We start from the raw sequence: 26,111 nt of genomic DNA on the forward strand, positions 1-26,111 counted from the left end.
TTAGCTCCGACAGGGAGGTGTTTAGACCTTTTGTTTTGCAGGAATAGTTTGAGATTGGTTCTGTTCTATATGATTCCTTCATTTTACAAACCTACGAAAATCAGAATTCAGGGAAGAGGTGGGGAAGGGTGAAACCTCAGTCTTCGCAGTTAGTAATTCCCTTTCTTCTATTGAGATTCTGATGCCTTTTTCCTTTGGTCACTTTCAGTGGGGTTGTTTTAGTTCTCTATTATTTGTACATTTACATCATACTCCCTTTGTTTTTTTTTTTTCATCTATCACCATACTATAATAAATAATATATGAAAAAAAATTAAAAATATTTAAATTCATATGTTGTAAAACCCCAAGTGAGAGTATATATAGAAATATGTTATTTTTCACAAGCGAGGGAGGGAAAGAATTACTGGTACAAGCAGACATAGCTCAGTTCAGTTTACTACTTATAGCTAATACGCAATTTAGTATATAGTTCAGCTAATGTTCCAAAAGTCTATGCAAAACATATTTTTTATAGCTTGCTCTGCTTTTGGTTTATGTATTCTGATTTTATTTATCAATTAAAATGGATTGAGTATTTGATGAATCATTTCAAATATGAAGGGGCTTTTTCTCTTACATCTGAATGGGGGACCATGTTGCCTTAATTACACTTATGCAAGCAAGCTGCAGTTTGCTTGAACACTGGACTTTCAAAATTCATGCCTCAGTTTGAGAGTCATTGTAAATCTGAGATACATCTGCATCTTCCTCAGTGGAATACTTGTACAAAGGACACAGCATCTTACATAAACATATTTCTTTATTTGAAAATCTTGATTATTTTCCTGCGTTCTTGAAAGAAGAATGGTTTTCATAGTTTTTCTGGTATTTCTTAAGCACAGAAAGAAATAGGAGATATTTTTTCTTTTCCTGCATTTTTCCACCTGTTCATATCCATGATTTAATCCTTTTGATACCTGAAGAGTGTATGAGTGTAGCACAAACGATTAATGTGGGTTTGGAGTTAACTGATGTAACAAATGTCCTCCTTGTATTTGCCAGTGAGGTAGATTTATTGCATGGTTAAAATGGGAATTTTTTCACTTTCATAATGAAAACTTAGGTGTGCATTCCCAGTAATACTTATGACCAAGCAGTGTACCTTTTATATAAGAGTAAATTAGAGCAACTTTACTCTTCATCAAAATTACACTAATTTTGCACCAACGTGACTGAAATAAGACTACAGTCAATAGTAATTGTACAGCTTGTTTTTTAATAATTATTTTAATAATTATTTTGTATTTTAATAACTATTTTCAGTACTTTAAAGTTGAAACTCTGAAAAACATTGTGAGAAATGTTTTCTAATACTATACCAGTTTGTCAGACATGTTCACATTAAATTTTCTTACAGGAAGGGATGAAGTTTTATTCTGAATTTCTAAGGATTGGCTATGGCTATGCCATTTAATTTGTTGCATTTTTAGTTTTCTGGACTACATTTCCAGCTTCCCTGCCAGCATTTCTTGCTGTCTTGTGTAATACAGCTTTTATTTTTTACAGCTTTTCTACTTCTGGAAGGTAATAAGCCTTAAAATATTAATTTAGAAGAGCAATTGTACATATATAGCGTTTTAAATTCATCTTTTTTTCTGAAGCTTTTCTCACATAGTACAGTTTTAGATTTTTGCATCTCCTGAGGTTTTATAATACTTTAGTACGACACAGGAGAAACTTACAATCACATTGTAATGTTTACATATTTGCTCCCTTGTGCATGTGCAGCCAATAATTTAAGGGGTCCAGCATTTCCTGCTGTGATGCTACAGTTTCTTCAGTTAATGTTAATTAAGATGTAGTTTACTTTATTCCTTTTCCTCATTCTTTCATTCTTTACATTTAGTTTGAACTGCATTTTTGGGGTGTTTATTTCAGAACACATGTGGAATTTTTTTTTTTTTTTTTTTTTGCTTTGTTTTGTTTTGGGGTATTTTTTTTGGCTGTGTGATTGTTTGGGGTTGTGGGTTTTTTTAATATTCATAAGTGCTTTGGTCTTCTTACATTAATCTGATTCTTGACTTTGTGTGTATCTGTATGAAAAAGCATTTGAGAGGAGCTCAGTTATTTATATGAACTCAGTGTCTAGATATTACACATCCTAGATTTCAATTGTATTTTCTATCTGGAAGTTCCACTTAGTAGGTTCTGAATACATATATATATATAAAAGAAATCTTTAAGCTCCCTTGGAAAACAGTTACTCCACTTACCTGGAAATGGCCTCATGCACATGCATACAAACACGCAGCAAGATGTCAGCTCATGAGCAAAGTTTCTGAAACATTTCTTTTAAAGGCAAATCGTCTTTATCTCTTACTAGTCTTTAAACCTGATGGTGCTACAGTAGAGCTGAATTCATGTTCTTTGAGTGAATAATAGCTAAAATTTCTCCCTAAGTTCAGATGCTATGCATTACTCTACATTTCTGTTTGTGCAAAGCCATGCAGGCACATGGGTGAAGGGTGAACATGAGGACAGAACTTAAAAGAGTATTTCACATTCAGGGTGATACAGGAACTAGGGCCAGTGAGCTTGACAGCTTACCAAAAGTATTATTTCTGTTACAAACCACATGCCAGAAACCATTGAAACTATTTAAGTACTGAGTTATACAATAAAATTTCTTCTGGTTTTATACAGAATAAGAAAATCAAGAAACAATGGAGAATAAAGTTCTTTGGTCACCTCTGAATAAGAATTGGATGTGATTTGAAAGTTAATGCTTTGTATTATTAAACATGCAGCAAAAACATACCAAAATTATTTTTACTTATGTTCTCAACATAGGCAGATGAGGGTGTTTAACAATTTGGTGGTCAGCAAATTTAGAAGAAATGGAAGTAAGCAATATTCCAAGAGTATGTTTTATTGAATTTGTTGGTTTGTGTCGTTGCATAAAATCTGTCCATAATAGCTGAGATAATTTCATGATCATCAATAACATTTGTATTTTTGTTAGCTGTGATGAGAGCTATCAGAGGATAATTCTCATACATGATATAAAACAGTGTCCATAAAGTTACTGAAACAATTATTCTATCTAGCATGCTTGTTAATGTCTTATGGTGGCAAGGTAAAGTTCATCTTGTACTGTCTTTTTTTAGTTTATTAGAACTTAGTCCCCAGATTTAGTTAACGTAGCCTATATCCCTTTGTCTTCTTTTCCTATTGGCTCATTACTTGTGCCACTTAAGAAATAGTGACAGTATTTTGATGTGGTCTTCGTTTTTGGCAAAAGGGAAAAACAAACAGTGTGTCTTGATGCCAGTAAGGCTGTTGACATGATGTTTGAATATATGACATGAGGAAATATAGCTTACTGTATTGACATTATGTTAAATACTCAACCAATGAAAACCAGGCTAAAAAATAAAAGTGGTCTTAGAAAGAGCCTTCAGCTGTACAATTATGCAAAGACTTGAGGTAAATGAAATGTCTCTAACTTAAAGGAGATTTATCCACTGTAAAAGGCTATCTGAGGATGCTGTAGAAACTGTTGCTGAATGTGCTGGATTAGCCATTTTACAAAGGCATATATATTTAGTCCAGACTCACAATAGCAAGCTAAATCAAATTATATGTGGAAGTCCTGTTTAGCCCAACATTTCAGTCGAACCAGTTCTCTTTATTTTTGAGTCTTGCTGTTGTTTTGGTCAAATCATGTAGAGTTTTTGATTTACCAATTTTAGGAGAAGGTTGATTTTCTGAGCATGGAATCATGGAATTTACAATTAAACTTTTAAATATCTATCTATCTATCTATTTGCTATAGCATTGGAATACATTTATATGAAAATGCAAAAATGCATTTTAATTATATTACTTAGTAGCCTTGTAATTAATAACTGCTCTTCCTTTCAGTGTGTATAATTGCAAGATAAAAAATGTAATCATTGGCTCACAAATAACTTTTTGGTCTTTGAGTCACTTGCAGGAATCATTGAAGTACAGAAAATATTCTGTTTATTTTACTCCTACAGAAATGTATCTTCTGCAAGCATAGAGTTAAGAAAATCTCTGGTGCCTGCATTCAGTGTTCATATGGACGCTGCCCAGCATCTTTCCATGTTACCTGTGCCCATGCTGCAGGAGTGCTGATGGAACCTGATGACTGGCCCTGTTTTGTCTACATCACATGTTTCAGGCACAAGATCAACCAAAATGTGGTAAGGAATGTTTTCTTATTTCTTAAAAAATGGAATTGCAGAATTGAAGTGCATTTCCAGAGAAGGTGGAGGAGACAATCCACACTATGTATTTTCATAATTCTGTCTATATTTTCATGCATACCAATCTTTTACAGCTTAAAGGTTTTTCCTTATGCTGTTACCAGAGAGAAGTGATACCTGATATGCTTAACACATTTTTTAATTTAAAGTCCTTGTTGAGTATATTGTTTTGACAGCCAGAACAAATCTCTGAGTTCTCTATTTTGTTAACCTGAAGTGTGTTTCAAATACCCAGATCACAATATCTTGCAAATATGCACAGATCCTGTGAGATAATGGATGTGGTGTGTATGTAAAATCTTTGTTCTGCAGTCAAAGAATCTCTTGAAAATATTCAATTACAATTATTCTGTCATCTGGCAAAGTAACACTGGCATACCATGAAAATTCATGTTATGACTGCCTTTTTATTTCTATTCTGTGCTGGGGAAGAGCCTTTAATTTTAGCTGAGACACGATCAAGAATTAGTCTAATGTCTTTTACTTGAATAAATGGTTACTATGTCAACTAAGAGAGAACGTCTGCTATTCATCTTGGGCTTTTAAAGCTGTATTTTCCTTCCTTCCAAACCAGAAGGACTTAACATCCTCTTACTAAGGAAAGAGCTTGGTAAGTCTGTCAAGTTGCATTTTTTTTTCACCTCTATGCATTTGAAAATAATGACATAAACCCAGGTAATGTCTGTATCATAGATATTGATCTTGCAAGAGCTTTCAGTGAATCCTTGGTCTTAATGATAAGATTTAACAAGACTACTGAATAGTAGAATTTTCTTCCAAGTATACTAAATTATAATGCCTCCCAGCTAGAGTAATCAGTCCTGAGTGTTCAAGCTGAAGGTGATTTTTTGGAAGGGAGACATATGGTTTATCCCTGTTTAAAATTTCAAGAGAATTGTCATTTTTATAATGACATATTTTATAATATTTTTGTTTTCCAAATGAATGAACATGTAGTTCCAAAATGAACTTCATGTAGTTTTAATTTCTTGCAAACATTTCCCAAGAAAATGAGTTTGGTTTGAAAAACAAACAAACTTAAACTTCTGTCTGTACAGGCAACTTAAGATACCGTCCTTGGGGTTTTTTGAAAACATTATCATTGGTTGAAAATTACTGGATTAAATTCCTGGCCAGTAAAAATAGGGCAAACATTTCCGTAATGTTTTCTAGTATCTTTTTGGGACAGGTCTTTATAATCTAGGTAGCAGGATTTGCACCACTCCCATAAATTCCATGCTTTATTAGTGATTTTTTTTACCTATATTAGGTAGTGAAGAAGAAAATAAACCCCATCAGCTATGGAAAAAAACAGGATTTTGTGTAAGATAATGTGTGAACATAGAAAGTGTCTTGGAATGAGACAATTACATCCTTTACTGAAATTCAGCCTTAACTCTTTTGAAAAGAATCACTGTTATTACCTTCCCCACCACCCTCCCACCCCCCCCAGCTCAGCTAGAAGGTTTACAGAAGAGAAATTAAAGTTATGGTTTTGTGTTTTTAATGGTCCAAAATTTGAAAAGAGCAGATATTTTGTTAAAGAATGTTTTTCTGTAAAATTCTTAGCTTACTCCTGAGACAAAGGAGATTGCCATATGCTTTTAAATGCTTGAGTTTATATTCTTGTCTTTTGTATAATTAATCTAATCACATCTTTAAGCCTTCAGAAATTTTCTCACCATTGGTTTTCTTGTGATGCTTTTCTTAGCTTTTAGCTGTTACTTCATGCAGAAATAACATTGCTCTTCACCATTAGGCATAGCAATGCATTCTACTTCTAATAAACTTTTCTTTTTTGCCTGTTGTTTCAGTTTCCTTGCTTAGAAGCAGAACAGGAAATCATGCAGACTGAAATATTATACTCACTTAGCAAATATTTATAGGAGTCAGATTATCTTGTCAGTATGAAAAAATATCTTCTGGTATTTAGCAGAAAACATTGTTCATAAAGCAAGGACACTATTATTTCTCCTAATCTCAAGGAAAAAAAAGTTGATTTTTAATTAATATAGACTCTAAATATTGTATCTAAATGCTCAGTGACTACCTTTGTACTGACTCAATGTTTGCTGCTTTCCTCAAGTTTAAAAAAATAAAATCAAAGCCCAAAAACTCAACAATCAATGAATGACTTCTGAGCACTAAGAAAAAATATGACATATACCTATAGTGATATTTTAATAAGTAAATCAATGAGGGTGTTCAACAAAAAACGTCTACATAAACAGGTAAATGTGTATTATTACTACTATCACCGTATCTCTTCATCTCAGGCAAGGGCTTACTATAGTGAGGAAGTAGCCTATGCATCCGACTTACTTATGCCTGTGAACTCAAGCAAAATTTTTCAACATACATTCATAGGCCTTTTTCACAACACTGAGTCTTCAGTATTGTCTTCAGTATTTTAGAGTGCCTTTTTGTTGTCAGTCATTGAAAACACTAGTGGGGTTATCTGAAGAAAAATCATGAAAGAGAAAATCAAAAGAGAAAGCAATAATCCTTGAATTCATCTGATGCTGACAAATGAAGTAAATACAGAAATCTATGAACCGGAGTTTTTAAATGTTGATATTTGAAATGACTTTTCAAAAATATGTTTCCATGTTCATGGACTCAAAACTAAGCCTATGTCTTATATTTGCTGGAGGTATAGCTTTAGAAATAACACAAAAAAATGCTACCAGAACAATTTTTCTATACAGTGTGTTTCAGGTTGTTGCTGTCATTGCCTATGCTGTTTTTTATGTAAATTGGACTGTCAATATGCAGAGAAGGCTCTGTGATTTGCTACTTACAGGTTGTGTTGTGGATTTTTTTTTTTCCTTTTTTCTCCTTGACTGTGCTTGTCTCTGAGCATGAAACATATCCCTCACACATTTTTGTAATCAAAACTGCAAGAACATGTGGAAGTACATTTGAGAATAGGTGCTGCAGATGGATGTGTTTTGATTAAAAGAACTCATTCATACACAAGAAAATGAGGAAAACTAGTTATATGCCACTGTTCGAACACAAAAAAATCCACCCAATCCCAAAAGATCCATATAAGTCCTGCAGATCAGAGAAAACCAGCTGGAGACAAACCTGTACTCTCAGCTATTTCCTATGGAAATTGTGAACAAAAGGGGCTATCTAGACAGCCCCAGTAACATTTGAAAGAATAACGATCTTTAGAAGAGGCAAAGACAGGAGATGCAAATACCTGCTGTTGCTGTTTTTGGACCTACTTTAAATTACCTTCTACTATTATCAGCCAGTTCTTAACCTCTGTAGCAAACAGGGAATGAAGGGATGTTGTCTAATGGGAGCTGTAGATCCTTTTTCTGTGTCATTGTTTGCCACTTTCTAACTACTGTTGGCTAACTACTGCCAGCCCCTGAACATCTCAGAAAGACTAAGCCATGCCTTCAGAAGGACATGTTATTCAAAAATCACGTGCTGGATTATTTTTGAAATGCCATGCATAATTTCTATGATGAAATTGGAATTCCAAGGTGTAAACGATAACGTGTTATTTAAGTTCTGGTATAGAATGAGTCTCAGATCTTTTAGGGTCCCCCATTAAAAACTGTAGCTTGAGAAAGTTTCTAGGTATTGAGATGTACATCAGATACCTACTTCATTATGTTATTATGAATTCATATTCACATAATTTATGTATTTAAGGTTTTTGTTTCCTGCCATATAGAAAATGAAGAACAAAGTAATTTTCGCTTTTATATTTTGAAGTTTGCACACAGAAGGGGAGATTATCTTACTTTATATCTAGTTGTTTTCTGTATTTCTGCCACTATCTTAGTTCATTCTTGGCTTTGGTGCCATTAAAGAAAATCATGCTTTTAAACTACAGCTTTCTCAGTAATCTGATAGCTACCTGTTAAAGCTGTTTCTTTAATCTGATAGACTCCCTTACTTAACAGCTGTCCTTTCTGATCAAAAATTACATTCTTAATGTCAATACATTGTTAAGATTTTCTGTCAGGAAATGTTTTCTGGGACGTGCGATCAATTGCAGACTATACTTGTTAATATGTTTTTCTGAGAAATAAATTAAGAATCCTATGAAAATAACATACTAAAAAATAATCTCCTTGAGTTTTAGAATGCATGTTTGGGTTTTATTACTTTTCATAATGAGAAATGGCATTCCTTTTCTGAAAATTTTATCATTAAATGAATCTGCATTGTCTCTTAAAATATTGTAATTTTCTCTCCATCTTTTCTGAAGAGTTACATCTTCTTTCAGAGAAGATTTAAACATTTTAATAAAGCAATATCTTGTTTCGTTTCTGTAGTATAATACTTTTCCTATTATTTCATAGAAATAAATCAGTTAATACTCTCTAGTTTACATATGATCCATCTCTGCTCCCACCAAAAGCTGAATAGGATAAAATAAAAAGTTGAAAGATAAATAGCCATGTATGTTTGCATATGTTCCAAGATTGGATAAAACATGCTTATGGACATTTTATTGCTCCTATGATATTAGTCAATTGCTATTTATGTAGCTAATTTTTATACTTAATCTATCTATAGGCAGATGAATTGAGGAAGAAATAATTTTATTATACATATAATGGTTAAATAATTTGTGAATACGTTCAGAACATTATTTCTAGATACACTTGGAAATGCTTTAGGAACATCATTGAGTTTTACTATCTGAGGTGACCTCAGCTAAATACTACAAGTGTCTGTGACAGGCAGAGCTCTGACACACAGATCTATAGTGTACTGCCAATAAAAATGGCACAGAATATTTGTACTTGGTATGCCCTTAGTTTTTGGGAGCAGAGAGGTTTAAAAATTATAAATCCTTCAAGTAGATCCAAGGAGGAAGCCCAATAGCGACAAGAAGTCAGTGCAAAAACAGAAGTCTTCAGGTTTAGGGTGGGTTTTTCCTCTTACACCAGAGCATTCACTTTACTACTAGTAGTCGGAATCTAGGTAAAAGAACTGATGCTGTTCTTTATTCTGTTCAATTCTATTGATAAAAATCCGACAGCTGTAGGATTTTCCAGATTTTCTTGAGACAATTTTAAGACTATTATATTGACTAAAGAATTTACTGCCTTTGAAGGTTTCAAAAGCAGTGCTAGGAAATTTGATGATTACTTTAGTGTGGACTGTGTATAAAATTATTCTTTTACAGTCTCTATAAACATTTCTAATAAATATTTCATCCTTAGGTATTCCAGTGCACATGCATCTTACATAAGCAGAAATGTTCAACTCTTTAGGTGTAGTCAAACTCACAATAGCTCCCTTTTGTATAAAAACAATGAACCTTTGTGAGATATTGAATAGTTAAACTGATAAGAAAGAAGTGCCTTCTGTGTTACTTGGATGAGAAGATACTGATTTTATATTTTCTAGTGTAGAAGGTTGCTTTTAAAGATTCACAGGGTTCAACAGTAGTTGGGGGCTGAGCTGTAACAGTTGACTGCATGGTGTGAGCTTTTTCATGATTGCCTTCCTAAAAGGTTCCATTGTTTTTATATTAATAGAATCCATAAATTAAGTTATTGATTTAGAATTTTTGCATAGTTTAAGAACGCTGCTAGTCTTCTGATTGATATAATTAGCACTGGAGAATTATAAGTGAAAAGTAAAAAAAAAATATTGTTACTGATATAGTATGCAAATAACTGATGAAGAATGATTAGTGCTGTTTGAAGCTTTAAAGCAAAAACTCTGCACGATGGGGGTTAAAAAGTTCCTCACATACACTGCCTGTGTAGACAGCTCTGGCAAGAGCTGGGTATGTGTTTAGTTATTGCATCTCACTGGGCAAAATTTCATTCTATTATGTGGAATCATACAAAAATCTAGTATTTCAAAATCTCATAATTTAAAAATAATTCCAACCATACTCTTGGTTCTTTTCCTGAAGACATAAGATGTCTTCAGGAAAATTCTACAAATTATCCTCCAAACAAAAATAACCATTTTTTCTAATTACATATTATTGATGCAATGCAGAATAGTTTTAAGGCATCAGTTGCAGAAATGTGCTTTGATGTCGTATTCTTCAGATGTCATTTGTTTTCCTACAAAGTGGAGAAATTTTGTAAGTAAAAGAAATTATGCTAACATGATTGAATTAAATTAATTTAATTTGAAGTTTTTATCTTGAATGCTCAGCTGTTATCAACCCTGTTTCTACACCAATAAATTATTTATGAGTAAGATGGTATTTTAAATTTACTTTTTCTTTTCAATTCTTTGTTTTTTTCAAGAGAGCTAAAGTATGTGGGAAGGCCATTGCTGTTGGGCAGACCGTCATCACAAAACATAGAAATACACGATATTATAGTTGCAAAGTCATAGGAGTGACATCTCAGGTTTTCTATGAAGTCATGTTTGATGATGGCTCCTTCAGTCTGAATGCTTTTCCTGAAGACATTGTAGTAAGTACTTTCTCAGAATCCTATTCATTCTGGTTTGTTTTCTTGATTTTTTGTTTTGGGGTGGGTTTTTCTGGCATTTGATTGGTTTTCTTTTGTAAATTAGAGAGTTGGAATCTCTTGACCTAATTCTTATGAATTTGAGGACATAACATTTTAGTATTTATTTATTTATTTAGTATTTATTTATTTATTATACATATTTAATAAAGAATATGGAAGCGGGAATTCTGTATATCCTTCTCTGTCACTTAGAGATAACTTGTAGAAATTCCTTGCAGGATAGAAAACTTCTGCTGTAATATGAAGAACAGCTCTCAAGAATCTGTTCTAACAACTTGTTTACTCTTCCTGATATTTAGTTTGTGATATTACATTAGTAGTGATAAAAATCATTTGGGAAAAAATAGTAGTTAATCTATATATAGTATAGATTATTACATTTTCAAAAGGCAGCTGAGATTTTTATTTCCCTTATGCACTTACATAAACTACCATGGCTCTTTTGTGGACTTGGCACATATAAGCAAGATTTGCAATTGGAGAAAGATTCTGTTTCCCATCATGTTTGCAATGATACACATTGGATGTTAAGCTTTGTGGTGTTCATTGAGTGTCCTTTGATATCTTTCTCATGATGTGACTCTAATCCTCATTTACCTTCATGATCCTCTTGAGTCTTTTGTGTGCTAAACCAGTATTTTTGGTGTACTTCCTACTAATTTCCAGAAGTTAAAGCCTCCAGGGACCACTGATAGGCAAAAGTGCTGTTTATTGCAAGATCACTTTTCACTTAGTCCTGTTCAATATGTAGAGGGGAAGAGCCTGGCTTACACAGCAGTGCCAGAGAATGTTGGCTTTGCAGCTCAAGCAATGCAACTACTAGAAGTGCTACACATTTTTCTTCTGTGAATGTCTTTGAGCTCTTCTGCTTTCTGCAGAGGTAATATTTTCCTGAGAAAAGCATTATCTGACAGATATCAGTCATATCAGATATATCAGCATCAGAAAATGATGCTGTTGTTCTTCGAAGCTTCTTAGTTACTGAAATTTCTGGCATCTTTTTATAATATAGTATTTGAGGGAATGCATTTCAGATCAGTGTTTGGGAATTGAGCTCTTTACCTCCCAGTGGTCTGAATAGAAGTCAGTCGCCAAATCTCTTACACATCTTTGAAAATTTGTCCTTTAATCCAAAACACTGCAAAAGTCTCCATTAATGATCAATGACATTCTGATTTAGGATGATCAAGATACTAAGTAAATGCAGCTATATTGTTATTAGAAACCCTTCTTGCAAATGCCTGCTGGATCAAGGATCTGGTAAGGTGAAGATGAGGAACTGCTTGTTGTCCTAGTGGGGTAGTCTGATCTGGAGCTATGAATAAATGTAATCAGGTCTGGATATGCCTCAGTGCTTCTCAGATAGTGGATGAACAACATATAATTGTTTAATGGAAACACCAAACAAATTTCACATTCCTTAGAGAAATGTTGTTAAGTTTTTATTAGATAATATACCTGCAGCAGTTACTGGAACTGAAAAAAGTGGGCTTTTTTTCTTCTTCTCAGATTAAAATTGGCTAATCCATGCAATGTTCATATCAGGTGTTCGTGCTGCTGGGAGGACTTGTTCATCAAATCTGGTGTGAAGGCAATGTTGCTGCCTGTTGAAGAACTTATTTTTCTAATCTGTTTTCACTTTTCAACCAGCTCACAAAGATAGCAGGAGGTTTTTGCTCTTCCAGTATGTGCTGAATCCACCACATAATTTCAGCTCAGCTAACAATAAACCAGAATTACAGTGCTCAGGCACAGTTATTTATTTCTAAGGAGGAAGATAGGGAGCAGGGAAAGTTCAGTTTTGAAGCTTCATGAAACTCTGCATTCAATAACAACCAAATCAGGGTATACATTGTTCTGTTCTCATATGTATCTATCTTGGTTTGTGTTAGTATTTACTAAATATATGAGGTGGGGAATTATTAAGTGTTTTAATTATAGGCACATATTTAGATTTTTAAATTTCAACATTATTTATTTATTGGGTGTTATATGTGATTTCTTAGACTTATGACTCCTCAATACAGGGTTTAAACCTATGAGCTAGTTGTCCAATGTGCTAACCAACCTGTTTTCCTTTGACCCATTTGTAAGAGGTGTAAAGAAGTATATGGATACAATCTCTTCCTGGAAGCAACAGCAGGACAAATTCCTCCTGTAATTCATGGAAAGACTTCAGTAAGGGGGACAGTACATGATATCTTAAAGAACATGAGATGACAACTTTCTCAGTTAATGATGCATGCACACAACTAGGGAGTGCATATACTGCAGTCCTGATTCCAGCAGACAGCATTTATGTGTACCACTTGCCCTGGTACAGCACCAAGAACAGTACTGTTCTGACCGGTGGGCCAGATGTCAGTTCATAGATTATGCATCAGAGAGTTCTTCAGTTCTTTGGTCTCATCATTTATGGAGGGTATCCCACAATTTCTTTTTGTGGGGTGGTTTTTTTGGTGGGTTTGTTTGTTTGTTTGTTTGTTTGTTTTTGTGGGGTTTTGTTTTGTGTTTTGTTTTGTTTTGTCTTGGTACCCAATGGCTATGGCACTGGTTTATCGTAGCATTTTGCTGGAAGTTATTACTCTTGGTATATAGCTAGAAGATTTGTTTGTGTATATATTGTGGCTGACAATATGTTTTACATACATATATATGTAAGATTTGCATGAAGTTGTTCCCATGTTACCTTATTAAAATCAAGAACAGGGAGGCTTTGCAGTATACATATCTGGGGGGAGATAGATACCTTATTGTATTGATTGCAAGGAAGAAAAAAGATAATTGCAGAGTGAAATATGCTTTGAGTCTGTTGAGAGGTCTGATTACAGGAGAGCAGAGCACATCTCCTGAAACAGCAAACATCCTTCCAGGCTCTTGCCCTCTTAAGTGCCCTGGTCCATGAAATCAAAGAATTACAGGTAATTCTTTGATGTCATGGATTCACCTTTTGGTTTTCAAGACAACTAGGTGAATAAAAATGAATGCAATTGCTGCCATGACATAACCACACTGTGTTTTAGTTTACTTATAAGTGTATAAATGTTGGTGTTATACATTGAGAAGGTGACGTTGCACTGTGGGTAGTCATGTCCACAACCCAAAGGGAATTTACTTATTGAAATCTATAAATCAAATAACATTGTTTTAACATGGTAGGTTATGTAATGGTGCTGTAATTATTCCTTAAAAGCAAGAGCATCTTAAGTGTTGATGAAATGAGATGTGTTTGGGAAAACATATTCATGTTTGGAAAATCCTATATTCAGAAGTTCAAGAAGATATTTTGCAGAACCACAGTTTGTCAATTTTCTGAGGTTCTGATAAAATCCAGAAAGCATTCTCTTTAAAAAAAATATATATTAGTTCTGGTTAAGGCAGTCACCATCTCTGCATGTCTCTTCACTGCAGACAGGGCTCTTGACTCAAGCTCTTCCCTGGGCAGCCAGTTCTAGTGTTTGATAATCCATTTGATGAAATTTTTCCTCATTTCCAATCTAAACCTTCACTAGGGCAACCTGAGGCCTTTTTCTCACAGCTCAGATCACATCTCACAAGGCAGCACTTGTTGCTTGGGACAAGAGATCACTTGTCTACAGCCTCCTTTCAGGCAGTTGTAGTGAGCAATAAGGTCTCCCCTGAGCCTACTTCTCTCTGGGCTAAAATCCCGCAGCTCCATCAGCCCCTCCTCACAGGGCTTGTGCTCCATGTCCTTCACCAGCTCCATTGCCCTTCTCTGGACCTGCTCCAGCACCTCAATGTCTGTGTTGGAGCGAGGGGCCCAAAACTGAGCACAGGACAAGTCCTCAGCAGTGCTGAGTACAGGAGGACAATCCCTGCCCTTGTCCTGCTGGCTAAACTATTCCTGGTACAGGCCAAGATGCCATTCGCCTTCTACAAACTTGGAATGCTGTTTGGGGTTGGTGTGACTCAAGGGCAGGACCCAGCACTTACTGTAGTTGAACCTCACACCACTGGACTTGGCCCATCACTCCAGCCTGTCCAGATTCCAGATCCCTCTGCAGAGCCTTACAGAATCACGGAGTCTTCCGACCAGCAAATCAACACTCCTACCTAACTTGATATTTTGCAGTCATGTAAAATGACTGACTGTTCATTTGACCCTGTTGTCCAAGTGATCAGTGAAATTAATGAACAGAACTGGCCCCAGTACTGCACCCTGGGGACCACCACTGACCACCAGCTCCCAGCTGGATGTAATTATACCCACTGCCACTCTTCCAGAAGGTTTTTTTACCTAGTAAACAGTGTATCTATCCAAACCACAGAAACCCAGTTTCTGCAGGGGAATATTGTGTAAAATGCCTTTAAAGGCTTTGTGAAAGTCAAGCCAGACAACATATACACCCTTTTCCTTATCTACTAAGGCTGTCACCTTGTAACAGAAGGAGATCCTGTTGATTGAGCAGCACTTGCCTTTCACAAACCTCTGCCTGCTGGGCCTCATTGTGTCATTGTACTGCATATGCTGTTTGATGGCACTTCGGATGATCTGCTCCATGACTTCCCTTGACACTGAGGGAAATTCCACTTCCCCTGGCACTCAGTCTGACATGCCTGTAGTTCCCTGAGTTCACATTTTGACCAGCTTTGAAGATGGGTATAACAATTGTCAACATCCATTCAGCTGGGACCTCCCAAGTTAGCTGAAACTGCTGGTAAATGATGCAACATGGCTCAGCAAACTCTTCCATGAGCTCCCTCAGTACCCTGGGTGGATCACACCCAGTCCAATTGATTTGTGTGTGTCTAAGTGGTGTAGCAGGTTGCTGACTGTTTCCTGTTGGATTGTTGGGGCTTCATTCTGCTCCCTATCCCTGTCTTCAAGCTCAAGGGACTGGTTCTCACAGAACAACTAGTATTAAAGACTGAAGCAAAGAAAGCAGTTAAGTCCCTCAGCCTTTTCCTCATTCTTTGTCACTGTGTTTTCCCACAGCATCCAGTTAAGGATGGAGATTCTATTTAGCTTTCCTTTTGGTGTGAATGTTTACAGAAACATTTTTCATTGTCTTTTATGGCAGTAGACAGATTACAGTCTAGCTGGGCTTTGGCCCTTCTGATTTTCTCCCTGCATAACCTCACAGCATCCTTGTAGTTTTCCTGAGCTGGCTACCTCTTTTTGTTAAGGTGATAAACTCTCCTTTATTTCCTGATCTCCAGCTAGATCTCTCTGTTCAGATATAATTTCAGTTCATTTTTGCATGTGTCACATTGCTCTGTCTGACATTTTCCTTGATCTTTTCTACCAGTTCTTTTTAAGTGGATGCCACCTTGAGAAAAATTGAAGCGTGAGAAAAGAACCACCAAGCAGTGAATTTTTTAACATACCAGCAGTGATACCTGAATCCTTAACAGAATTTTGTTGATACTTATTGCAAGTACCTTCCTCCAGCAGTGGACCCAAGAAAGCCCTCAGTGTGAAGAGAAAATGAGGAGATTAAACTGTCTTTCTGTGTCTATCAATACTTTAAATTTGCCACTCTCAGGAGAGGGAGGAAGAGGACTCTTGAGAACTCTGACAACCAAAGTACTTTACTTAAATTATTACAAAGGCTGCAGTTTTTTAGTGTGTGCACCTAGATTTTACACCATCTAAAATTGTTATTCCGTGCTTTATTTGTTAAAAACAAAAGGACAGAAAAATCCCCACAATTTAGTTACTAGTATCTGAAGAAAAACCTGTCAGTGTGATAGCAATGTAGTTTAAGAATCTGCTAATGAAATAAACTAACAATGACCCACAACTTTTTAAAGTGAGGGACTTCTTTGCAATCCTCTACTATCCTAGGCAACAAATGCTCACTTCATATGCTACAAAATGATGAAAAACAGTTTTGATATCCCATGACCCACACTCGATTGTGTATGCACTCTACACATGTACTCTATACATTGTGCCAATTCTATCTGTTTTGATTATCATGGACTTACTGAGGTTTTGCATGATCCTTCCTGGCCTAGATACCCCTTGCAGGGGTTCGAAACTGCAAATGCATTTATAACTTTAATAATTATGCGAGACAAGGGGTAATTGGGATAATTTACAGGTGAAGGTGTTAGGATGAATACAGATTTTCTGAAAACAATTGGGTATTATTAGATAAATGAGAGACAGAACAGATTTATTTCATCCTCCTTTGAGGAGCAGAAAAAATGTGATGTAGCTGGACAGTTTTTCAAAAATTATTTCCTCCAGGCCAGATGAAGGGAATACTATTAGAAAACCATAATGTTCCCTTATTTTGGTGGGACTTTTTGCATGTGCAGATTAGAAAAGGTAGCTCACTTTTGAAAGCTGTGAATGTCAGTGCTGAGGATATAGTTTCAAGGAAAAAATCTTGTTTCAGGAACTTCTCTCTAATGACTTTGACTGTGACTACTGACTTCCACTGGTGAAGGAAGTGTGTGTCTGCAGATGTGATACTCAGGCAGCTTCTCAGTATCTGTTATGTTAATACATTTGCTTCTGCTTTTGAAAAACCATACTTCTTGAACAATAGACATTTGGAGATACTGGGCTAGCACATAAGTCTTGAGACCCTATTTAATTTCCATCTTTATGTAGAAATCCCGAAGTTTTGATTCTAGCCTTACTAGGGGCTGGGTTGTGACAATCTGTCTTACAAAGAAGACACATGTTACTTTTCTTCTATCAACCTTGTCTGGCATTATAAATTACTGAATTCCTGACTAGTTTCCAGCATTTTTTCCTAATGATTTCTCTTCTGTATACTTTTCTCTCTTTATGTCTTCTGACGACTCTTTTCTGCTTGTCTACCTGTTCTAATCAAATTTTTAAAGAGTAGTGTTTGCTGCCTCTTTGTGAAAGATCCATTTGACTGCTGGCATACAATAATTATTGTTCAAGTTTTGTTATAATGGTATGTAAATCTGTAAAAATTGGTAAGGAAATTAGAATAGCTGACTTTGCACATGTTCTGGGCAATTAGTAGATTTTGGGTGCACTCCAGTACCACCATCACCAATAGTTTCTGAGCATATGAAGTAAGAATGTAATGCATTCCTGAAGGTAGCAAGAGCTAGATTGTATTTGATATAAACTTAGTCAAAAGCTGTGGGAATTGTTTTTGTGATGTGGGAAAGGAGACATAATTAATTATAATTGGTTTAGCAGCTTTCTGAAAGTTTTCTTAACTGTGACATTGGGTCTATAAACTGAATAATATGCAATTCATGTTGTGCTGGTACAATTGTTTTTTGCAGCATTACAATACTGCTGTGTAATTAAACTCAATTCTCAGAAAGTTGTATGTTGTGATCGTTGACAAGTAATTCTGAAAAATTTTGGAAAGCAAATTTGAGAGCTGTCTCAATTTGAGACATGTCTCAGAAAAAAAACTTAGGTTTCTTTTTCTGGCTTGGTCAATTTATAGAGATTGTGTAGAATTTTTACATGTGAATAATTGTTGCATCTTCTGAATACTAATACAAATTAATTCCTGTTTTGAAAACTGTGCTCTTTGTAAGTTAAAATCAAACTATTTCAAAACCAAGGGCTAGGTCTAAGGCTAGAGATTGAGGGGTTTTATTCCACTGTTTAACTCTTGAAGCTACAAAGCATCAATAGATGTAGTAGTCTTATTTTAATCTAAAACTTGTACAGTACCATAACTCTTGATTTAAGTGAGTCGCTTTCACTGTACTCTATTATGGAGAACACAAATAATTTTTCTGTTGCTCTTAGTTCTTTATCTCCTATTACAGCAGAAAGACAGGCAACTTAGTAGATAAGCATAAAAAATGAATATTGAACAGATTATAGGCAAAGTAAAGCTTCAAATAGAAGTATTATTTTTTTACCATTTCCTTGTAGAATAGCCTTTCCACTTTATGATGAAATGCTTTATGGATCCTTAACAATAATGATGTTAGATGGGTTGAGGGTAATGCCTCACAGGAGAGGTAATGCATAATGCCTTGCAGAAGAAACAAAATGGAAGATAAATCATTACTTTGCAGTTCATGATTAGATGGCTGACTTTGCAGTGAGGCAGGTGAGAGAAGAACATATTACAACGTTTCTTGTGTTTGCAAAGACGGTGTGTGTCCTTGTCTATGACCACAATGAGTACAGTTGTGATGAGCCTATGGAACATGGTGAAATCATTAGAATTTGCACAGGAATCTTTGAGATGAGGTTGGACTGCTGGGATTGAGATAGGAGTGTTATTTCATCTCCCACCTATTTTCTGAGGAAATCCATGAATTCTAGGATTTTTTCATCTGTTAGTTTAGAACACTGTTGTGCAGAAGAAAGTTATTACTAGATTTACTGGAGCTCATACTGGAGGAAATGTTGGAAGACTCATATTTTATTTTGTGTCTGTGTTGCATCCTAAGGAGGGGGCAGGAGTAGCACGTGAGCTGGTGTTTGTACTCATCTGACTGTAACGGATTTACAGGGAGCATATATACAGGTGGGCAGGAGAGAAGGCACTTCGTCTCAGTGTTCAGTCTCACCTGACTTCAATGTAAGCATAAGATAGGATTTTCTGCTACACTACAGAAGCCTTGTTCCTCATAGCTAATTAGACATCCAGGTGTCCTTGGCAACTTCACCTTCCTCCTGCTGATGCTCAGTTTTGTCCCATAAGAGTGTATTGTACCCTTTAGTGTCCTCTCTACTGTGCCTTATTGTGATGCCCATTACAACCCTGGACATCCTAAGTCACATTCTGCAATTGTTTATGTTGTTGTCTTCTGGGCAATTCTGTGTCTATCAATTAGCATTATGCATGAATTTGTATTATTAACACTTCACTGAAAGGCAATGCAATGGTTAAAATAGTAATTTTGTAAGCTGGATAGAAAATAAGAAATTTTTATATTTATGTGTGAATGCATGCCCCCATTTATATTCCAGTTTTCTTTTGTAAAAGCATATATTCACCTCATAGGAGAACATTCAGTAATATTTTAAAGACAACATATTGTACTTCAATTTAAAGTATTTTTATGCTCCCATTTGTGATTCAAAGCTAAATTTGCTGAATTACAGTAACTGTTCTGTTAATCTGGTGATTTCACTGAATTTATACCAATTCAAACCCGGAACTGCACTCCTGGGAATCAGGCTTTCTCTTTCAAATGCTAATACACTGTGTAAATTGTTGTTCCTGTTTAGATAAAAATCTGACTGTGACAAATTAGCTACCACTCTCCTTTCCATTCAAATTGTCTTGGAACATAGGAGACCTAATTTTGTGTTTCTAAAAATTTGCATCAACTAGTATATACTATCAGCTTTGGAAAGAAAAACAGTTTGACAATTGAGATTAGTGGTTGTTTCAGAGAATTTCCACAATTTGCTTCTCCACTTGCACTTTAATGGTGTCGGTAGATATTTTCAGTTTGCAGTTGCGATGTGGTATTTTTCTGTATGGCCAGCTTTTCTAAATTGGAGGTATTGGTTGTAATCACATTAGTCATGCTCCCTTTTTAAAACAATCACCAGTGAGCAGGACTGTGGAAGCGTAATCACTACCATTCATGTTGAAAGTTAATATTAGCTGAAGGAATGTAGACAGATAAGAAAATTTGGATGAAGTTCTTTTGCAGAATGGCCTTGGAAATGGCCACCTTGTGCTTGCTTCTGCACTCCTTCTTGTTAAACTGTCTTCATCTGTTTTCTGTTAGTGCAGGAAGCATATCTCATTATGTATGCCCTAGAAGCAATGAGATAGGGTAGTAAAGTCCTAATTTAAGGGGAAAATTTAAAAGATAATCCTGCTGTTCAGCTGGAGTAACCATGAGGACCATTTCTGTGCAAAAGCCAAATAATCATGCCTGGATTTTTATTATTTTTTCACGTTTTAAGTCTAGGAACTAGAAAACCACTTGAAGTCTTACCAATGAAAGTCATATGTAATTAGTGTGTTTTGTCTGTGTTGTGAGAAGTTTCTGTTAATTTTGTGATTAATACGAGAATACTCATTTGTTTTAAATTGAAATTAATTTGCTATGAATTCAATTTACTGTAAAGTGAATTTCTGTTTCTCAAATATAAGAGGACAGAGGTTTTTGGTGTTTTGAGTTTTGGAGACCATGCATTAATTTAAAGTTATTTTTCAGAAATGATGACATTTCTAGGATAAAAGTCAATACAAAGGCTTTCTCTGTGCAAATTGTGGTTAGATAGACTAACAGTAACGTCTGAACTATTCTTAGATACTTAAGAAATGCAGGGCATGACAGAAAATGAACAATTTCTATTTCTCTGATTGATTCTAACAATATGTATAAATTTATGAACACAGCATGATTTAGAGTAAAAATAATATGTAGGTAAAGGAAATAGGAAAGTCAAGTTTAATGCAATTACAGAATCTGAGATTTCTCTAGTCAGTCTTTTCAATATCTGCTTCTCTTTGATCTTTAGAACCTCAGGGCTAGATTATGAATTTTCAGTCTGCCAGGAGAAGGATTAAAATATTGTGCCATGGCCCCTCTGCAGTAGGGATGGGACAATAACAGAAAGGATCTGCTTCACCAGGCCCACTGTGGGGCTGAAGCCAAGCTTCTGCTTACCTCTGCCTTTTGCCATTCCATCTTGCCTGATTGCATGGACAAGAGCATACTGTTGGAAGGTTGGAAGAACTTTTTTAATACAGAAAGCTGTGGCAGCACTATGAAATGGATTCTTTCACAGTATTTCTGGAAAACTGCTGTTGTGTGATTGCAGTACATCTTCCTAGAGGGTTTTGGTGTCATATGATACAGAAATAATGAGTGACTTTGAAAGATGAGAAATACATTCAGCTAAAATAACAGTTGGAAATGCTTTGTTTGAGCTAATGTTTCATCCATCTTTAAACTGATAGCTTCCAGAAAAAATAATCCCAGTCAGGTTCTGTGTATTTTTATTTTAATCCATTGCCATTAGGTGAAATAATGTATTATATTTCTGTGTATTTTATTATCTTGCTATGTTTACAATGCCATACAGCAAAAAACAGATTAGAAGTATATACTAGTTCTAAAAAACCTGTTACAAGAGTCACACTTAACCACTTTTAACCTGTGTTGTTTATGTCAATTATATCATCAGTGGTATTTGACAACAATTTCAGTAAACAGTGGGGCATTTTGAACCTTGTTTTTGAAACAAAGCAAATCAGGAAGTGAAAGCCAGGAGTGTCAAGGAGACATAGAGATGTTTGCTAGGTGACATTGAGGAAAATGCCATAATTTCAATACAATTTAAACAAACAAAAATAATTTATTTTGAATACAGTCTAAATGAGAATGTTTTGAAAAATAACAAAGCTCAGTGCTGTGTCTGCAGTTAAACAGATGAACAGTTATGTTAGTATTGAGGAAAATAAAACTGTAGCTCCTGAGGTTGGTAACAGGATTGGGATTGCTCAGTTAAAATACTCCTAAAGAAAGAGATGCCAACCAGATTTGTTTTCTGTCTTAGTTAATGCTTGACAGTTGGCTGCTCTGTGTTATGGATTTTGTATAGTCATCCCCCTGGGAAATGGGTGAAAGAATGTTACTGATATGGTAGGTTTGAAAATTATTCAACTAGTTTCAAAATAATTAAATGGTTTAGAAAAAGAGGAGGTTATTCTGTCTAAAAATTTACTTTAAATTTATGACAATTGATGAATGTAAGCCTCAGGTTTCTAGACAGTGATATAAGTGGCACGGGTTTGACATTGGCTAAATGCCAGTGCACAATGAAAAATCTTTCACTCATTCTCTTCTGCTGTAGTTGAGCAGAGGAGGGGGAAGGAAAAATTTTTAAAAGTCAGGTTCATAAGTTGAGGTAAGGGTTCTGAAGAAAAAACTTTAAGGTCAAAACACGCTCAAAAAGTTAAAAGGTGTAAAGAAAAAATAATTAACATAATTAAAAGAGGATAATGAGAACTAAAATAAACATTTAGAACACTTTCCCCACCCAACCTGTCTTTCTTTCCCACCCACAGTGCAAGGAGACAAAACACAGAGTTTTTAGTCAGTTTGTCACTTCTGACAATCTTTCGTCAGTTCACTTAGGGAGAGGAGTCTCTTTTGCTATGCCATGAGATCCTTCTCATGGGAGACAGTTCTCAGTGAATTTCTCCACCGTGGTTGTCATGTTCACAAGTAGCAGTCCTGCCTGACTTGCTGTAATTGGAATCCCTCTCCCACGGGCAAAGCAGTTGTCCCACAACTGTTCTTTTTCTTGGGCCATTAGCTCATGGGGTGTAGTTTTTAAGGATGAGCTGTTCTAGTTTGGAAGCAAGGGTCCTCTTTCTCTATGTGTGGAAGCAGGGGTTCTCTCTCTCTGTTCAAGACTTTCACCAGATTACAGCTTTTCAGCATACACACACTCCAGTGCGAGCACTTTTTCTCATTGAATGCTGCATCTCCTCCATGCACTTCATGAATTACAGGGAAACAGTTTGTTGTATTACAGTCCTCATCATGGCTTGGAGAATAATCTCAGCTATGACACCCAGCACACCTCCTCCTCCCCCTCCCTCCTTTTCACTGACTTTAGTGTCACCATGTTGCTCTCACGTGTCTTCACCTTTTCTGTTTTTTCTCACTTGAGAGAGAATTGGTGTCCATAGGTTCATTTATTCTCAAGTTGGATCAACTGGAAGGTTTCTGTAGAGTTCTGCAGCACTGAAAGGTTGATTTCAACTGGGCTCCACATTGGGGAATTGCTCTCCATGCTTCTCACTGCTGGTCAATGGTCTCTAGTGCAGGAGCTGTGTCAGCCAATGTGGTGCCAGAAAAGCTGCTGCCGCCACTTCTGCCCTTTTGTCGGCAGCACAGCTGGCTGTAAGTGCCTAAGTGAGTAAAGTTAATTGTGAGCCATGCGGAGATGGCAGCCGCCACATGGCGCTGCCCAGTCTTATGTCCTGGCCATGGGGCCGGATTGGGATGGCGGCAGCTGCTTCTGGCCGTGGCTGCTCCCAGCCTCAGTCTTAGGGCCACTTGCAGTGTCGGGTTGGCCCCTGGCACCATGGTGCAGCTGGTATAGAATAACCTCCAGGCCTATCCATGGCCTATCCTGGCTACTGCAAAAATTAACCCTTTCCTGGCCAGAACCAGGACACCATCATAGAAGGCCTATAGATCAGTCAGGCATGATTTGCCCTTAGCAAAGCCATGCTGGCTGTCTTGGATCACCTTCCTTTCCTTGCATGTGCCTTTATATGTCCTCCACGAAGATCTGCTCCATGATCGTCTCATGCACAGAAGTGAGGCTCAAAGGTTTGACTCTCCTTTCTCCTCATTTAAAAAATAGGAGTGATGTTTCCTTTTACAGTCACCAGGAACTTTGTCTGACTACTCTGAATTTTCAAATATGATAGAGAGTGATTTGAGAAAAGTACCAGTCAGTTGTCTCTGGACTCTAGGTTGCATATCACCAGGGCTCACAGACTGGTACCTTTTCAATTTCATCAGGTGAACACAAACATGTACTTGGCTTATAGTAAAAGGAACACTGATCCTGCAAGCCCATATAGAGAAGTTCAGAGGATAGATACTTGTTTTCAGTTGGCTCCTTCGGATCAAATCTGAAAGAAGTCAAAGGCTCTTACGGTCTTACAATTTTGAAAATAATTATTGAGTTTGAGATAGCTGATTTAATGACCAAATAATCAGGGAAACATTGTAGAAAAAAATTTGTAGGCATCCAAGGTACATCAGTTTTTGACAGCTTAGGAGAATAGTCTCAATAGTTCGTAAGTTCATCTTAGACCAGAATATCTATACCTCTTTGCCTTAATTTAGGAAAGCATTTTAATGTATTTGAAGACATTTTCTTCAAGTGTCAGTGGCTGTATTCAAATTATTGCAATGTTTCAAGTTCCTGGATTCCAGTGCATGCTTCAGGTGCAGTCTTCCTTCTTTTTCTTAGTGTGACTCCACAGTTCCTAGTTTGTGTGAACCATCACCTGCCACTGTAATTGGATTTGTTACTTGCAAATTCTGTGTCCAGCCTTAATAAATCAAACCAACCTCTCTGGTAAAAACAACAGACTATCAGAAGAAAAATAGAAGAAATGTCTTCTTTATCTGCAGTGCTCTGCATATGAATTCCTTCATGACAACATAGAAGACAACCCCAGTATTTCAACATGGATTTCCATCATCTCTTGCAAATAGATTGCTTACTATTTTAGTTTAGTGTATATAATGAATTCCAAAATAAATATTTCTAAACCCAGAAAGTACTACCTTTGATAAACAAGAAAACTTCCAGAAGTATTATTATTATTACTGACATGTTATGCTCTTCAAGTGTCTTTTTGAATAGTTGTAAACCTAACACTGGGGAGACCATATCAGTTATGGTCTTACCTGTACAAGAAGGATGTGGACATAGAAGAACAAATACCGTAAAAGGATTTGAAAGTGATGGAGTAACTCAAGCATCTGTGATATGAGTGGACTGACAAATCTGGGACTGTTCAGGAGAGCTGTAGACTCAGAAGGATCTCATCCAAATGTGTCAATATGTGATGTGGGAAATAAAGAGGATGAAGCCATACACTTCTTGGTGATGCAGCATGACGTCAGGTAGGAAGAAAGAAGTCAGGTATCAACTGAAATACAGGAAATTCCTCAACACAGGATTTTTCTTCACTTAAGAAAAAGGTCTTTTTCACTGTGAGCATTGTTGAATGCTTGGATTAATGGCCCAGGGAGGCCTTGAAGTATTCATCTTTAGACATAGTAGTTATGGTTGGAGTTGGAGCTCTGAGCTGTGCAACAGCAGCAATGTGAAACTGGACATGTAAGCAAATTGTATTTTCAGTACAGATGGGCATGATTTTTCCATTTCTATAGAGAAGGAAATACATTACATAATTGTATAGGACATGTGCATGGTTTGTAAGCTGAATGTAGATTGAGCCCACGCTGTATGTTATTTACAGCTGGTATGGATATGTTGAAGGATTGCTATACCAACCATAAGTTGTCTGACTTTTCATTATATGAGAAAAAAGTGAGGTTGCATTTTTGTCATTTTGACAGTCTAAGAAATAGGTCTTATCATTCCCAAGAAAAAATTTTTAATAATTATTTGTGCAGTAAAAAGAGAATCTCAAATTATTATGATGCTGTGAAAATAAAAGGTAGGAGCTCTGGTAGGAATTAATAAAAACTAATACCAATTTACTAAATATTGTTCCATAGACTAAGACATTGTGATGATACATGAAGAATGAGGTAGTCATTTGTCTAGTTATTTGCATGAGGACTCTAATTTTCCAAATGAGCAATTCCATTAGCTATCCTAGAGTCCATGAGATATTTTTCTTGTGGAAGTTGCAAAGGGAGTAATTCATGCTGGGCTTTTGTTCTTGGA

At 36.0% G+C, this 26,111-nt stretch overlaps 1 protein-coding gene across 3 annotated transcripts in view; it reads left to right on the top strand.

Annotated features, from left to right (window-relative positions):
• The window catches only part of KDM4C (lysine demethylase 4C), a 247,931-nt gene that overhangs the window by 213,344 nt on the left and 8,476 nt on the right, over positions 1 to 26,111 (top strand). For 2 of the 3 annotated variants that reach the window (XM_030259016.4, XM_030259019.4), the window contains 2 exons: positions 4,026 to 4,211; positions 10,523 to 10,693. In XM_030259016.4, the coding sequence (XP_030114876.3) occupies positions 4,026 to 4,211; positions 10,523 to 10,693 (357 nt within the window). Of the gene's footprint in view, positions 1 to 4,025; positions 4,212 to 10,522; positions 10,694 to 26,111 lie in introns of those variants that run through there. The other variant, XR_005978292.2, reaches the window with a different exon arrangement.

The sequence above is a fragment of the Taeniopygia guttata genome, chromosome Z, assembly GCF_048771995.1.
Source record: "Taeniopygia guttata chromosome Z, bTaeGut7.mat, whole genome shotgun sequence".
Taxonomy (NCBI): domain Eukaryota; kingdom Metazoa; phylum Chordata; class Aves; order Passeriformes; family Estrildidae; genus Taeniopygia; species Taeniopygia guttata.